General features: G+C 39.8%; 4 protein-coding genes and 1 pseudogene across 16 annotated transcripts in view; 4 read left to right on the top strand and 1 right to left on the bottom strand.

Annotated features, from left to right (window-relative positions):
- LOC117550545 (histone H1-like) overlaps nt 1-13937 on the top strand; it is a 142592-nt gene extending 128655 nt beyond the window's left edge. For 9 of the 12 annotated variants that reach the window (XM_034222938.1, XM_034222939.1, XM_034222932.1 and 6 more), the window contains one exon: nt 1211-1521. Coding sequence is in view for 3 of the 12 variants with exons in the window: in XM_034222931.1 (XP_034078822.1) it covers nt 13843-13872 (30 nt within the window). In the remaining 9 variants the exon portion in view is untranslated. Of the gene's footprint in view, nt 1-1083; nt 1522-13842 lie in introns of those variants that run through there. The other 3 variants (XM_034222937.1, XM_034222936.1, XM_034222931.1) reach the window with 2 other exon arrangements.
- LOC117550549 (histone H1-like) overlaps nt 1-16827 on the bottom strand; it is a 101122-nt gene that overhangs the window by 62748 nt on the left and 21547 nt on the right. The window lies entirely within an intron of this gene.
- On the top strand, nt 427-1521 carry LOC117550551 (annotated as a pseudogene).
- On the top strand, nt 3462-4118 carry LOC117550578 (histone H4). The gene has a single exon (XM_034222991.1). It carries the CDS (start codon nt 3573-3575, stop codon nt 3882-3884), a length of 312 nt encoding a protein of 103 aa, XP_034078882.1. The 5' UTR covers nt 3462-3572; the 3' UTR covers nt 3885-4118.
- On the top strand, nt 13206-13948 carry LOC117550552 (histone H1-like). Its single transcript, XM_034222965.1, has one exon. It carries the CDS (start codon nt 13249-13251, stop codon nt 13870-13872), a length of 624 nt encoding a protein of 207 aa, XP_034078856.1. The 5' UTR covers nt 13206-13248; the 3' UTR covers nt 13873-13948.

The following is a 16827-nucleotide window of genomic DNA, read 5'->3' as shown; positions in this document are numbered from 1 at the left end:
TAACAAAAAAGGGTTGAAAAATGTGGAATTCTTTCATATTGAGTCTTTAATCCAACATTTCATTTCACTATATTACAAATTTTAGGGGGATTATAATGTATTTTAAATCCTTTAAGAGAGAGATTACAGAGAAAATTCGCAGATTAGTCCTTCTCATGGCAGTAGTTTTAGGAGGTTTAAAGCCTTCCCAATGAAAACACAACAATAATTAAAGCTTTATTTCGCTTCTATATGAAGATGAAGTAATCCGCCATCAATTCGATTAACCTTTGAAATTCAACTCGTTCTCTAAATGTGTATTTTTTACAGTTTTAGCTGAAGAGAAAGCACAAAGTGGCACAGTTTTTCTGCAGCTCCTGTGTGAGCCACTGAGTTGAGTCTCTACGGTTCTCATGGTGAGTTTAAGTTCCTCTCTTCGCTGGGATTTCTCTCTCCGTCTCATCAGACCGAGAATCCTCCTGACAGCATCATGGCCACAGAAGAAGCTCCCACTGAAGTCTCCGCCGCCGCCGCCCCGGCAAAGGCACCAGCCAAGTCCCCGAAGAAGAAGGCAGCCAAGCCGGCCAAGAAGGTTGGTCCCGGCAGCCGCTGAGCTCATCTTGAAGGCGGTCACCGCCTCCAAGGAGCCGTAAAGGGATCTCTTACATCGCGGTGAAGAAGGCGCTGGCCGCTCAGGGCTACGAACACACCGCTCACATTAAACGTGCCGTGAAGAGGTTACTCGAGAATGGAGCCCTGGTGCAGGTCAAGGGAATCGGAGCCACCGGCTCCTTCAAGGCCGCCGAGAAGCCCAAGAAGGCAGCGAAGAAGCCCGCAGCCAAAGCCAAGAAGCCGGCAGCAGCAGCGAAGAAACCCGCCGCTAAGAAGCCAGCTGCCAAGAAGGCAGTAACTCCCAAGAAGGTAGCGAAGAAGCCGGCTACTGCTGCCAAGAAAACCCCCGTGAAGAAGATCACTAAGAGCCCGAAGAAGAAGGTGGCGGCCAAGAAGGCAGCACCCAAGAAGGCAGCGACCCCCAAGAAGGCAGCGACCCCCAAGAAAGCTGTGAAGAAGGCGGTTAAACCAGCTGCCAAAGCTGTGAAGAAGGCACCAGCCAGGAAATCATCGAGGAAGTAAACAGATCCTCTACTTCATCTCCAAAAGGCTCTTTTAAGAGCCACCCACATACACCGAAAGAGCACTCTCCTATATAATAATATATAATTTAGCATAAATACAATTTTAACAAAACATACATGTTTTGTGTACATCACCACATGACACATTATTTATTTATATATCTGCTTCCATGTTATATTCTAATATTCCATGTTGTGCTTTTCATGTAAAGCGCTTTGAGTCATTGATAAAGCGCTATAATAAATGTAAGGAATTATTATTATTATTATACCACATGGAATTTACCTCAATATTCCAATATTATCTGAAGTACATTGTACTAGTACCTGACCTGGATTACATTTACATTAGTTTGCTTTATTTAACAATACAATCTGGATATAAAGGTATATTTATACAAACATACATTCGGTTTCTGCACTTATTTTCAGTTGATTTGGACGAAAGTATAAGTTATATGTTAGCTAATACAAAGTATATTATAATTATTATAGACATTTCCATAGAAATTGGTTATAATGCAAACACTTTGAAATCGACCATAGTGTTTTTATAAGCGACTACTAGTTTGAAGTAATACTGTATATTCCTCACAATCAGTGAAACTACTAAATATGCTCATTTTAAATGATATATAGCAGGTTAGTAAATAATCACATGAAAGTCCGGCCAGTAGAAAAGCAGGACCAATATCAACGTGTTATTTTAGGGTTTCATTTATTAATTAAATATCATGAATAAATAATAAATGAAACTTCACCTTATTAATCTAAATGTATTTTGGGTACATTTTATATTCAAATGAATTCAATGAATAATGGAAATGTATCTCTATAACAATAATGTAGTCAAGCAGAAAATAGTAGAGCTATAAACAGTATTTAAAGAATATAATTCATACATGAATAATGATGTTTTGTGTATTTTATTAAGTGAGTTTTTAATCCTAAATATTTAGTTTGTATTGAATGTAAATACAATTATTATAAGTATTGTTATGACTATACTATTCTGCCACTGAGATGAGACATCTCAACAGCGTGACCTTTCTTTTTCCGTTCCCAATGAGGAAAGCCTTAGAATAACTGAACCATGAAGATTCAATCATATGTTCATGTAATCAATATTGTATTTATTCAAGTGTAACGATTGAAAAGCCTAAGGAGGCTGGGAAACACTGCAAACAGACACTTTTGTAAAGAGGGATTTCTATTCCTGAATATTATTTTTCAACTTTACGAAGTTATAGCCTCAGAAAGGCTCAACAACATCAACGTATACATGTATTAACTACATTATTACATGTAGCTGGAAGTCAGCTGCCTTCCACCTGAGCCACGGCCCACATGCTGATTCTACCTGAAAACACTGGCATTCACTCTTAATTCACTTTGTCTGTCTTTTCTCGGCCAATCAACACTTCCTGCATTTCATTTTCTCCCTCGTCCTCTCCCATCTGTCTGTGGATGGCTACAATGGGGATGTGTCATTTGGTGCAAAACTTAAGCAGGGTTTGAAACCAAAATAAGGTATGTGTTGAGCCCAAAACAACGAACGCCCAACTAAAGTTCCCGCTGTGATTTTGAGTGAATTTGTACCTTTATGCGCACAACGAGTACACAGCTATGCAGGAAAGAGCGTGACACGAGTAAACAAATACATGAAATGCAGAAATACAGGGGAAAAAACAGGAATATAAATACACAAATAAAATGTGAGAATAATACAGAACACACATTATTATATATCTTTAATGTATTTCTGCATTTATTTTCACTTACGTTTCTGTGTCTGGGCGTGTTTCACAATATGTGGTTTTGCCTGGTCGTCTTGTATTTTGTGGTCAACAACATTTATAAGAAATGTAGTATGTACTTTCAATTGCTCTGAAAGTTTGACATGTCCTTAACAATATCTTTGAGTTGTTATAATATTTTACAAAACTACACACCCTAACTCTGTCTCTGAGGAAGTATTTGAGAAACATGCAAACCAGTTTTAATAATACAATATCACTAACTTTAAGATACATATACAATTTCTAACTATATCTTAATATATAAGTTTATGTAAATATTACATTTAAATGTGAAATAATTATATAAAAAAACTAAATGGCAGTTGGTTAGCATCAGGCCTACAAAATGCAATGTTGGAGGTTAATATGGTGTAATACATGCACTAAATAAATGAGATACAAATGACATTATTAGATGATTTTATTGCTTGTATCAAAATGTGAAATTGTGAAACCATTTGCTGGTTTTTATTTTGAAGGATGGTTGTCGTAACCGGAAACGCATCCGCTCACGGTGTGTGAAAAGAGCAGCAGAGAGGGAACAAAGGAACAGGACAAAATGGCGGGCTAGAATTAACCAGGGTGTCTTCAACCAGGTCCGCATATCAGCTTTAAATATGGGCGATATCCATAGTGAGTACATCATAACTCTGCAATTATGTCTGGAAGAGGAAAGGGCGGAAAGGGACTCGGCAAAGGAGGCGCTAAGCGCCACCGCAAAGTGCTCCGTGATAACATCCAGGGCATCACCAAGCCCGCCATCCGCCGTCTGGCTCGCCGCGGCGGAGTGAAGCGTATCTCCGGTCTGATCTACGAGGAGACCCGCGGGGTGCTGAAGGTGTTCCTGGAGAACGTGATCCGCGATGCCGTCACCTACACCGAGCACGCCAAGAGGAAGACGGTGACCGCCATGGATGTGGTGTACGCTCTGAAGAGGCAGGGCCGCACCCTGTACGGCTTCGGGGGATAAACTCATCTGACTGAAACACACAAAGGCTCTTTTAAGAGCCACCCACCTCACTTTGAGAGCCTCTGTCCTTGTGATAGCTTAAGAACAATTTATCTGATCTTTTTTTATTATATCAACAACTTGAAGTCCTGTATGAAAATGTAAATCCATTTAATTATTAAGGGAATAATCCCTTGTGTTAAAATGTCAATACTATTAAACAAAGTGGTTTATACCTCAAATTGAGAGAATAAACTAACTCGTAATTTATTTATATTTATGATGGGTATACAATCTAACCATGGGTGAATATTCTTAGTAAAAGGAGAACTGTGCACTGGACTGTAAAGTGTGTTCGGTGAATAATCATTGTACACATTTATAATGAGAACAATTAATTAAACAGCACAGTGTCTAAGAAGTGCAATGTTATTGCACTGAAACTATTATCTGCATTCAAACGTTGCCTGTTTAGTGAAATGTCAACATTGGAAGATTTATCTTTCAGAAATTATATTTATGTTTTTCTCGGGAATACAATTGAAATGTGATGTATATTAAAATGGAATGAACCTTTAATTGAGAATAAAAGGAGTCAGTTGAATGTAGTAGTCACTTAGCCAGTTAACCTGTTAAACCCCGAGCCTGTTTTTCAGGTATCAGGCTCGACAATGACATTCCCAGAACAAATGACCATATCTTCCCTTCTAAAAGGGTTAAATTAATAATCTTTTTTCTCAAAGTAATGATAAACCTGTGAGTTGGATGTAGAAAAGTCAGATTCAATATAGATGTTTTTTATTTTAAAGAAAATTCAGATTGAACATGGTAAAAAACTGTAAATTATACTGTCCGTCCAAAAAATATTTTGTACTTATAGTGACAACTAATCTTGGATGATGGGTTAGTAGACTAAAAGCTTTAGGAATCCAAAGTACAACATATAATAAGTACCCTGTATCAAGATTGATGCAAAACAAGTGATATTTGACCTTTTTAGACAGATTTAGCAAAAAAAACCTCTTCTGGGGCCATTTGGGTGGATTTTCCATATCTCTGGCCCCCCCTTGCTCGATTTTGACATGTGACATCTCTTTCTGACAGTCAGAGCCAATGGAATCGAGGGGAACTCCCACATAGCCCTTATTTGGTCATGTGTATGTGTGAGACTGCTGCATCGCCGAGACCGGAAGCAGCAGCTAGCTGTGGTGGCTACCATTAGCAGCTAGCATTTACTCTCCGATCTTTACATAAAAATGGAATTATGGATTATAAATTCAATCAGTTTTTTATACATGGACGTTAAGAACCTATGGATTAACAGATTCAGCCGCGTTTTTTCTCATTTTAATGCCATTGAACACGTACTTTGATCAGATTGACAGCTACTTGTGAGACGATCTCCCTAGAAGCTTCGTAAAGATACGTGTTGTGATGACTGTATTTGCTTCCCCTGTCGCGAGTCCGGATCACTCAGTGATGATACTATATACCTACATAATCTATGGAGTCTCAGCTTTAATCGGATATATTGTATGTGCAGCTATGATAAGTAATAAGGGTACTTTTATCTTGAGTTCTGTGCCAATGTCCGTTAGCATTTTTCGCTCGGGGGTAATTTAGATTCTTCTTGTGAGACTTGTGTTTTGTTTTGGTAAACATGGTTTGTATCGGCAGTTAGCTGAGATTATTTCCGTTAATCTGGTATAACACATTAATAGGTTCTTAAATATTAAGATCCCCTGAGACACAGTATCGTGAAAAAAAGACCCAGGGTCCCCGCCGGCGGGGACCTTCGGGCTTAACAGGTTAAGCCCCATGCACAACAATATTGCACGAAAAAAACCGTTGCTGTTTTCTGATCAAAAGTTGTGTTCATTGGCATTAAAACGCATACAAACGCTGCTGAAGGTTAATCCAATGTCTCTGTGTCACTTTGAAATGATTACTGATAATCCTCAGAGACACAGAGGGCCTCATCACATCACTTTGCGTGGGGCCACAAGTTGGCAAGGGGCAGCCCTGGTACTTATTATGTTATAGTTTGGATTCCTAAAGCTTTTAGTCTCCGATCCCATCATTAGCCGCTTTCACACCGCAGGACTTGCCGTTCTTTAGTGCCGGCACTAAAGTACCACGGCACTGAATCCGCCAGGGGGCTAGTGCCAATCGCATTCACACCGCAGTACTTTCCCATGAGGCAAGATTACGCTGACGTCACTTCGTCTTCTTCTTCTCTGGGTTTACTGGCAGGCCGCAAAACCACTTCACGGCGAGTACAACAAAAAACGAGAGAAGAAGAACTACACGGGGGAGGGGGTATAAAGACCACCCGCTGTATGAGGCGTTTGTTTACTTTCCGACCTCAGACATGATGGAGTTCATAAGGGTAATTTACAAATAAAATACCCCATTATAACAATGGACTTTATCTTTATGTATTTATTATATATTACCCCCTCAGGCTGATTTTGGAAAAGGACATTAACCCTTGTTTGGTGTTTTTCCCTTATTTATCTAAAACAAATGACATGATAAATTACTTGTGTTTATGTGTGTAAGGCTTGTGTTTCTGCCCGTGCCATTGCTGCACAAGGTTGCAACATTGTAGATAAATTCAACCACCGACACCTGTCTTTGGGGTGGGACCATAGACTGTATATATAAATGGACGTAGGGTCCGTGACGTCACCCATAGGATTCTGCAGAGTTGCCGTGAAGCCCTTAGTAGGCGGAGTCGGCCACTAACGGCTCGACAGTGACGCCAGAGTTCAACCCCCGCCTTCTCCAGCCTGCTCCAAATAAGGGCAAAGAGGCGGAGCCGAGGCGGGACCTGCTGCCACCGAGCTGGAAGTTCCAGAGCTAGCTGAAGCTACCAAGCTAAGCTAACATGCTCCCCATCTGCACGCTGCCGTCGCATTTTGCGTTTCTAAGGTAAGCGGACATGAAACTATTCAGCAAAACTATAAATAATAATCTAAGTTATTGAGCTTTTAGCATAATACTTCAGAATCTTAAAATCCCTTAACGTTTGTATGCAATTGTGCTAAATTCAACTCTGGAAATAAAGCAAATATTAATATGTTTGCATGACATGTTATTTATATTTTGATATCACTTAACTATACGTTTAATACATTTAAGTCAAGCTAAGGTACATGTGATGGTAGCTAGTTAGCGCTCTTACCTGTGAGGCCTCCTCCAAACAGCATAATAACCAGACTGTATCATTAAAACTAAGTACCAGTTCGAGATCCTTGACTTTAGACAAACAATTAAAAAGACAAAATGTATTTAAAGACCCATCTTTATTTGAAGGTGCCTCTTAACCTGAGATATTAGTTATACAGTAATAGTATTGACAATCTAAAAAAACTGAGCAACTCAACAGTCAACTTTATGTTTCTTATTGTCTAAAGCATTTATTATTTTCATTTTCCCAATCTCATATTCAGTGTGGACGGATTGAGACAGCATGGTGTCCAGAGAGCTGCAGAGACTTCTGGGAGAAACCTCCGTGTGATGGACGTCCTGTCTGTTGTTTTGGAGAGGACTGAGGGTCTTTCCTCTGCGAGGAGGACTGAGGGTCTTTCCTCTGCGAGGAGGACCAGGGCTGATGAAGGAGCCCATGCTGGGCAAAGCTGATACCAACTGCACATGCCTAGTCGGTCACGTTATTTGACTAAATGTGTTTAATACATTTAATAGGTTTACACCTTCTGTTCATATGTGCTTTTTATTTAAAACATTTGATGAAGTTTTGGTTCACATTTCAATAAATTGTATTTGTATTTGCTCTCCTTTTGTCCATTATTCTTACTGAAAATGTTAGAGTACACATTCACATCTGACTGAAGATTGGCCCCATTTATTTGTGACGTTGCAAAACAAGGTACATGTTGTGAAGCTCATAAAGTGAGGCAAATAGAAATAATCAGCTGATGGAGTGTAGATGTGGAAATAGCTGCATTCGATCAGCTGACTGTTTTACAATAAAAGTAGTTTCTTAGTGAATGTCCTGTACTGGTCTTAAAATCTCATAACATCAGCTTTTAATGTTCCTCTTGGATGTTCTTCTTGACCCTCAGAGAAGGAGAACATGTCGTGTCTTTCAGGCATGTCCTTTCCTAACAAAAATGACAGGAAACATAAAACATATTATTGCAGAACAAGTGTGTTATTTATGAAAGCGGTGTGTTGTTGTGTTTGTGTTAGGGGCTGTAGATATCATTATTTTGTAATTGTAATGTTTTTTTTTATTTCAACAGTGAGCTACAAAGACAATCAGATTATGAATGAACAGTATGAAGTTCATCAACATTGAAATATATGTTATTATCAAAATAATTAGGGCCGGGACTTTAACGCGTTAATTAAGATTAATTAATTACTAGGGCCGGGACTTTAACGCGTTAATTAAGATTAATTAATTACACAAAAATTAACGCGTTAAAAAAATTAACGCATTTTAATCGCACTTATTTTTGCACCGCGGAACGTTTCTCACTGGATGAGTTTCAGGCGTACCGATTATACTGGAGCACCAACTAACGTTCATGACTTCAGACAACAACAAACCACAGTGAACAACAGTGGGAAATGTTGTTTTAAAAAACGGACGGATGGAAGTGTCGATAAGAGCACGGTTGTGTGCAAATTATGCAAAAAGGAATTCGCATATCACCGCAGCACATCAAGCCTCAAGTATCACCTCAATGCAAAAACATATAGCAGCTAGCGTGGAAGCTAGCGTGGACGTTAGCCTCTTTTATCGCGTTCACACCAAAAGAGCCGGTACTAAAATTAGTTCATGAGAACCTTTTTACCCCCACGAAAGTCCCTGCTAGAGAGCAGAGAGCTGCTAGAGAGCAGGGACTTTCATACGGCTCTCTTGTGAGAAAGAGCTATATTTCTGATTGGCTGGGCGGATTGCAAACCACGCCCCGTAAAACTCCCAAAAAGTTTTGTGAAGCCGCCATTTTATTATCCTCGCATTAGCATTATTAGCATTAGCCCAGCGCAGAAACGCAGAGAGACTAACTTATGGCAACACAAAATAAAACATGGGAGCGGTGGAGATGAGGAGGTGTCGGCGTTCTGGCGATTTACTAGGAAGGCTTCAGTAGAAGCTGCTGGGACTCCCAGCAGCTTCTACTGAAGCCAGTCCCCAACTCCGGGGACTTCCGGCCGGGGACTTTGGGCGGCAGTATACGATGTGAAGTGGTTTGCTGCCTGCCAGTAAACCCAAAGCAGAAGAAGAAGAAGTGTCGTCAGCGGCTTCATTTGCCTAATTCACCCCCAGGTTCAAAGAGTTCTCATGAACTAAGTTCTCATGAACCTTTGTGGGAAAAGTACTGCGGTGTGAATGCGCCTAATGGTATACTAAAATCCATGTGAAAAAAATTGCTTCTCACTGTTCTCAGGTCAAATATTTATATGTGATTATAAATGCGATTAATTTCGATTAATTAATTACAAAGCCTCTAATTAATTAGATTAATTTTTTTAATCGAGTCCCGGCCCTAATATATATATATATATATATGTAAAGTACCATGTGTACAAACAATATAACTGATTCTCTTCTGTTGAACATGTTGGATTGTGTATTGTCCGAGTCAGGGGCCTTTTTATTTTACTGTAACTTTGGAAGTTGTGTTACCAATGCTTACTGTTTATTTGATACCCATTTGGTAATGCAATTAATAAAAACAACAAGGTTTGGGTTCGTTCTTCAGATGACTGTGACGTTAACGTGTCAGCTCAATAATGAACTCCAGCTCAACCAACCATATTGTAATATCTAAGTAATCATCTTGAAATATGACATTAATAATTGTAATATACACACATCTTATTGTGAGGTTGATTTCACATACACTACTTCGACATTAGCTTGTCTACATACTTGAGCATAGCCAATTTAAATTAACCTTATATGCATACAGTTCTACCTACATAATAAAATATCTCTAAGTTACAAGGATGACCTTATTTTATCAACCTCAAACAGAAGCCGTTTGTTCAACAGTATTATCCCACTTAACACTTGTCTATTTTGTTGTAACCTTTATATATACAGTCTATGATTTTAACTTGGAGGCTACGATTACAATCGTTAGCACCGATGTAGCTACCACTAGCTTACATGCTAACCCAAGCCTTACCATTCATTACGTAGCTGATTAAAATCATTAACACATAAATAAAGCACTAGAATTTCACTTACCGCAAAACCGCATTCATGCAGCGTCTGTTTTAACCGCAGAGCGAGTCACAATAGTCCGATATATAAGCATGAAGAACAAACAACCACGGCCGGCTACAAGTTGTGTTTCCTGGATGAGCTGAGCAGGCAGAGTCCCTGTAGCTTCACGGAGCAGCTAGCAGAGAGACAAGAAGCTAACAGCGGCAGGCACTTGACAGAGCCGTCACTCAATGTGACCGCGCCCTAATTTATGCACAAACTTTAAGACCTAATATAAATAAAAGGGTCACGTTAGAAAACAATTCACTCACAGATCCATAATCATGAAGGTGGAATCTAACTATATCGATAATAAAATGTATGGAGCCAGGGGTAGAAACAGGTTTTTTTCTGCTGTAAAGTTGGGCATTTTAACATGGGGGTCTATGGAAATTGCTCCTTTCTGCAGCCATCGCCTATCGGCCAATATATGAACTGCAGTGTGTGGCACTTCCGTATTGGCTTCCCGGCTCTACCCCACAGTTTGCCGCTTGGGTGGGACACAATAAATAAAGCTTCGCCAGTTTGTTTGTTTTATTGCACAGTCAAGACATAACAATAACGGCATCACACTCTTCCAGGTGTGTCGTATGCATGTACATTGAAGTTAAATAAAAGTGTGAAATGTAAAATAAAGTGTAAGTAGTTTCAAAACAATGTAACAGTGGCAATATATAGCAGCACTTAGTGCAAGTTAGGTGTCAGTATTAAAAAACAGTGGCAATATATATATATAATAACAATAGAAAATCGTTACCACTCTTATTATTGTGGTCTTTAATTTTGTTATAGTCCTGTCTGAGTTTCTTTATTTTTACCCGGCATCCGTGTGCACTGTGCACGATTCCCAGCTCAAGTAGCTTTTGCGGACATCGCTCAAAACATTTGGAGTTGGGAACTGCTTTCTGTAGAAGCTGCTGCATCCCGTCCTCGGGGTAAATTGCCAGAAGCGCCGACACTTCCTCATCTTTCCACCGCTCCGGTGTTGTAGTACGTGTGGTCATAACTGCTTTAAAGTACAAAAAAACTACTCGCTCAGGTGTGGATGTGGTTTTGTAGCGAAAAAAATTCAGAGTCTAACGGGGCGTGGTTTGCAATTTGCCCAGCCAATAGAAATAGAATAGAAATTGGCACTCTTTTATCACCAGGTTCGTACCACCTCTCTGGCAGGGACTGAAAATGGCCAAAAGAGTTCCCGACACTGAGTAGTCCCGGCGGTGTGAACGCGACATTATTGGTATTAACGGAACTAAAGAACCAAAGTACCAGGGAAAGTCCTGCGGTGTGAATGCGGCTAATTCAAGGCTGGTTTTCACTTTAAGTAATGGGGTTTTTTTGGACGGAAACTATACATGTTTTACTATGTTCAATATGAATTTACTTTAAAATAAAAAACATCTATATTGATTCTGACTTTTCTACATCCAACTCACAGGTTTATCATTGCTTTGAGAACAAGGATTATTAATTGTCCCCTTTTAGAAGGGAAGATATGGTCATTTGTTCTGTGAATGTCATCTCGAGCCTGAGACCTGAAACCCGGCTTGGGGCTCAACAGGTTAAAGGAAGTGTAATGAATGTTGTGGATTTATAGCTCACTTATGGCACATTTCCACTACAGCGCGGTTTAAGCGTGCTGTGCCCGGCCCGTGTTTGGTTGCGTTTCCACTTGGCCTAGTACCGGCTAGCGGGTACTATTTCACAGTTTTTCTGGCCCCAAAAATCGAGGTTCTTAGCGGGCCAACAACCAGGCTGAGTCGGGCTGAGTATGCTAAACTAGAGAGAGAATCGCTGGCAAGGGGCTACAACTACATTACATTACATGTCACTTGTTAGACGCTTTGATCTGTCTGAACTGCAGTTGTTTAGGTTGTTGCCCAACTCATAATGCTCATTTTCCATGAGATAGGTTCTTTAAAAAGGCGATGTATCCGTTATATTTTTTTGCACATAAGTAAAAAAGAAACAAGAAATAAGGGATAGTGGAATTTAGCATAGGATAATCTTTATTCACCACAAAACAGGGACATTTGCATTTTCTCATTAAATAAATTGTACAACAAATAACACATTTCTTGACAAATTAGAACAATACCTCAGACTATATCGCATATTCAAAGCATTTTATGACAGTTATGGTCAGAAGTATCTGAAATGTAAAAACACAATAGCAATAAGAGGGCAGCAATTTGGCGAATAAATAACTTGTACTAATCAAATTATATCAAACAAGGGTCATACGTTTCTAAATCTCCTTGAATGTAATTATTCTGATCACAGTATAACACAAAGAGGTTTTATGGGTATTATTCATTTGATTTCATGATCCCCTGTGTTTGCGTCAAAAATAAATTACTTTCCATTTTTCTCAGAATTCGATAAAAAACAAGTTTGACAGTTAAAGGGAGTTCATATACTACCAGAGGGAGTGCGTGTCTGTATGAGAGCCTTTCTGTCATTACAGGGTTAGATATATAATCTGTCTAACACATTTCAGATTGTTATTATAAATCATACTACTATATAAATATAGTTGTATTGTGATGTACATGAGAAAAGCTGTGCTAAATGAAGGTCTCTCACTGTTGAGTAACAAAGACTGTATTTAAAACACAGCCAGGGCCTGTCCTGATGGGAGTGTGTTTGCAGACAGCAGAATTACCTCTGTTTAACAAATAATTGTTTACAACTACTGCCTTTTTTCACCTTGAGTCTTTAAAACAACATCTCGCCTAACTATATTACTAGTTTTATTGAGAATATGAAGCATTTTAAGTTGTTCAGGAGATCATTTATAGGAAAAAGTCGCAGATTAGTCCTTCTCACGGCAGTAGTTTTAGGAGGTTTAAAGCCTTCCTAATGAAAACACAACAATAATTAAAGCTTTATTTCACTTCTATATGAAGATAAAGTAATCCGCCATCAATTCGATTAACCTTTGAAATTCAACTCGTTCTCTAAATGTGTATTTTGTACAGTTTTATCTGAAGAGAAAGCACAAAGTGGCACAGTTTTTCTGCAGCTCCTGTGTGAGCCACTGAGTTGAGTCTCTACGGTTCTCATGGTGAGTTTAACTTCCTCTCTTCGCTGGGATTTCTCTCTCCGTCTCATCAGACCGAGAATCCTCCTGACAGCATCATGGCCACAGAAGAAGCTCCCACTGAAGTCTCCGCCGCCGCCGCCCCGGCAAAGGCACCAGCCAAGTCCCCGAAGAAGAAGGCAGCCAAGCCGGCCAAGAAGGTTGGTCCCGCAGCAGCTGAGCTCATCTTGAAGGCGGTCACCGCCTCCAAGGACCGTAAAGGGATCTCTTACATCGCGGTGAAGAAGGCGCTGGCCGCTCAGGGCTACGAACACACCGCTCACATTAAACGCGCCGTGAAGAGGTTACTCGAGAATGGAGCCCTGGTGCAGGTCAAGGGATCCGGAGCCAGCGGCTCCTTCAAGGCAGCCAAGGCCGCCGAGAAGCCCAAGAAGGCAGCGAAGAAGCCCGCAGCCAAAGCCAAGAAGCCGGCAGCAGCAGCAGCGAAGAAACCCGCCGCTAAGAAGCCAGCTGCCAAGAAGGCAGTAACTCCCAAGAAGGTAGCGAAGAAGCCTGCTACTGCTGCCAAGAAAACCCCCGTGAAGCAGATCACTAAGAGCCCGAAGAAGAAGGTGGCGGCCAAGAAGGCAGCGACCCCCAAGAAGGCAGCGACCCCCAAGAAGACAGTAACCCCCAAGAAAGCTGTGAAGAAGGCACCAGCCAGGAAAGCATCGAGGAAGTAAACAGATCCTCTACTTCATCTCCAAAAGGCTCTTTTAAGAGCCACCCACATACACCGAAAGAGCACTCTCCTGTTTTAATATTTAATTTAGCATAAATAAAAGTTTGTTAAAGTCTGCTGCATATTTATTTGCAAAACCAGAAGATGTTGTGGTTATTTATCATTATCATATAAGTTAGTTAATTTTACAACACATTCTATTATGTTGCTATATTAGTAGACATTCACTTCACAGAAGGCTCCTCTGACAGTCACTCACAACATACATATTTTCCCATATACTTGATAGTGTATAAACCCTATGTAAATATTTTGTAGGCCTATATAACTTCATATAAATGTACATCGAAACTTATTTAATGCTACATATAATTGTGACTATTATTACACATTAATTCACTTGTACTTGAGGAGATCGGATTAGCTCCTGATTTTGATAATAAATACATTATTTTACTTTATTTTGTATGTTTAATAATTAGATTATATTGGATATACTTTAATGGTCACATTGGTCATTTGTTTTGTCACTTCAGCATGCCAAACTATCTTATAGTGTGCTTCACTTTGATCCTTTAAGTATACTTTATTTTAAAATATTTCTCTAAGAATACACTATATTGTTTGAGTATATGTGTATAGTCAGATCTATTTTATAGTATATGTTATTCGATGATTTAATTATGTGAGGTATTTTGTACTTGACACAGTGAATGGACTAACGCTTCTCTGATTGGTCGATGGTAGTACCACTCGACCTGACCAATCAGCGGCCAGATGTTCACTCTATAGACCACCACCAATCGATGAGGAAGTATTGTTTTCTGCTAACCTAAACAGAAAATGTCAGGAAGAGGAAAGACCGGAGGAAGAAAGTTTTTTTAATTATTGGACTTGATCAAAAGAAAGCCTTCCACTATTTATCCAGGGATTACTTATGGTCGGTGATGAAGGCCTACGGATTTCCTGAAGCCTTCATAAACATGATTAAGTGTCTGTATTTTAAATCTTATGTCTGTGTAAATGTAAACGTTGTGTTAACAAATGCATTCAATGTTGAGAGAGGGGTTAAGCAGCAGGGGTGCCCTCTAAGCGCAGCTCTGTACGTGCTAGCCATAAGTCCATTCATTAAAATAACAAACAATGACAGGTTCATATCAGGAACACCAGTTGGCCATGCGCCCAAAATAACTGCCATCGCCTGCAGACGATGTTACTGTTATAATAAAAACCAACAGGAAATGGATGTTCTAACAAACCACCTAAACCTATATGAATTAGCATCAGGAGCTAAATTAAACCACAGCTAAACTGAAGGTGTTTGGATCGGCACCGACGATGCCAAATGTGACATTAACATTCAAGTGAAAAAGTAATTAATTAAAATACTTGGAATAACTAAGTACCGTGATGCCGTCACCTACACCGAGCACGCCAATATTTTACTAGAATTTAAGTAAAGTGGTTTGTACTGCATTAATCGAGAGGATAAACCAACTTTCACGCTTTCCTTTATTTAACATTATAACGAGGGGACTACTGGGTAAACACTGGCTGCGAGAGGCTGTGTCGCAGGTGTATGTCTCTGGGATGCATCCACCGGGATCAGTGGGCTCTCCATCAGAGGAATTTCATCCTCTACGCCGGCTTTGCACGGAGGAATGACGGTGGAAGACATTTGCAGTGCTGCATCTTGGTCTTCCCCCTGTTCGTTCATTCAATTGTATTTGAGGGATGTCTCCCATTCCTCGCTGACACACTCAGTACTGAGTGTCTTGTCGGAGTGAGTGATGTCAGCAGTACTCGAGTTGAGGGGGGATGAGGGGGGATGGCATCCCCCCTGAAATAAAAACGGTCAAAATCATCCGCCTTCTAAAACTGCCATTCCCCCTTTCCATCCCTTGTTAATTTTAACAATGAACGTGGCACTGGTATTACTGCTATTTCAACATTAATTTTGCGCATTTTGAGTAAAATACTGTGGGCGAGGGAGCACGCACACACGCAATGACATTTTTACCAAGTCACTGACGCTATACTATGCGAGTGCCCTAGAGGGCGCCAGAGCGCCGTGATGCGCCTGTTTGATCGATGCCAGAAGCGCAGGTAACGGTCATCACAATGGCCAAGCGACCAGGAGGACAACGCGATCTGAGGGACTTCATATTTAAAAATACTAAAAATAACATTTCAGGTAAGTCAAGAGTCAGTAATCTTATTCATTACTCACTACTTTTTCACCAAAGGTGGAATCTATGGACATAAGCAGCAATAACAACTTAGTTTGGAGTTTAGCTACGTGTTTCTCTCGTGTTAGCTAGCTGGTCAGACTCAACACTGTTGATGAAATGATACCACCAGCACCAGAAGAGCTGAAACCCCTCCTTCAAGCAGTGAACACTCTGGTCATCTCCACAGCTGAGTGTGAACGTGGGTTTAGTCAGATGAACATTTTAACCACAACTAGAAGCTCCCTAGAGGTCAAAAGCATGTCAGCCTTGCTTTTCATCAAGTGTGTTGGCCCTCCACTGAACAAGTTCAGACCAGAGGTATATGTCAAGACTTGGCTTCAAAGCCATTGCTTAGCTAACAATCCAAAAGCAAGAGCCAGAAAAATTGAGACCAAAAAGCATGATTATGAAAATCTTTGGAAACTTCTATGAGATGGGAGAGAGTGGAGTAGGCAGCCATTGACAACATTGGTCCTATTTTGTATTATCTGTATAATCTTTTAATATATTTTCATATTTTGGAAACAATTTCAATTTGCACTTAATGCCCTGTTAAAAAAAGTAACATTGGGAATGTTAACATAAAATATTTGTATTTGAACTGCAATAAAATGATGACGGATCAATATTTTTCTAATTTTTTTCTTCAAATTTTTCATGAAGTTTTTTAATTTACATAATGATTTAATTAATTACGATAAAAATGTAACCCTTTAGATACCAGT

The sequence above is a fragment of the Gymnodraco acuticeps genome, unplaced genomic scaffold (genome assembly GCF_902827175.1).
Source record: "Gymnodraco acuticeps unplaced genomic scaffold, fGymAcu1.1, whole genome shotgun sequence".
NCBI classification, from domain to species: domain Eukaryota; kingdom Metazoa; phylum Chordata; class Actinopteri; order Perciformes; family Bathydraconidae; genus Gymnodraco; species Gymnodraco acuticeps.
The sequence above is the reverse complement of the archived record's forward strand: the minus strand, read 5'-3'. Positions and strand labels throughout refer to the sequence as shown.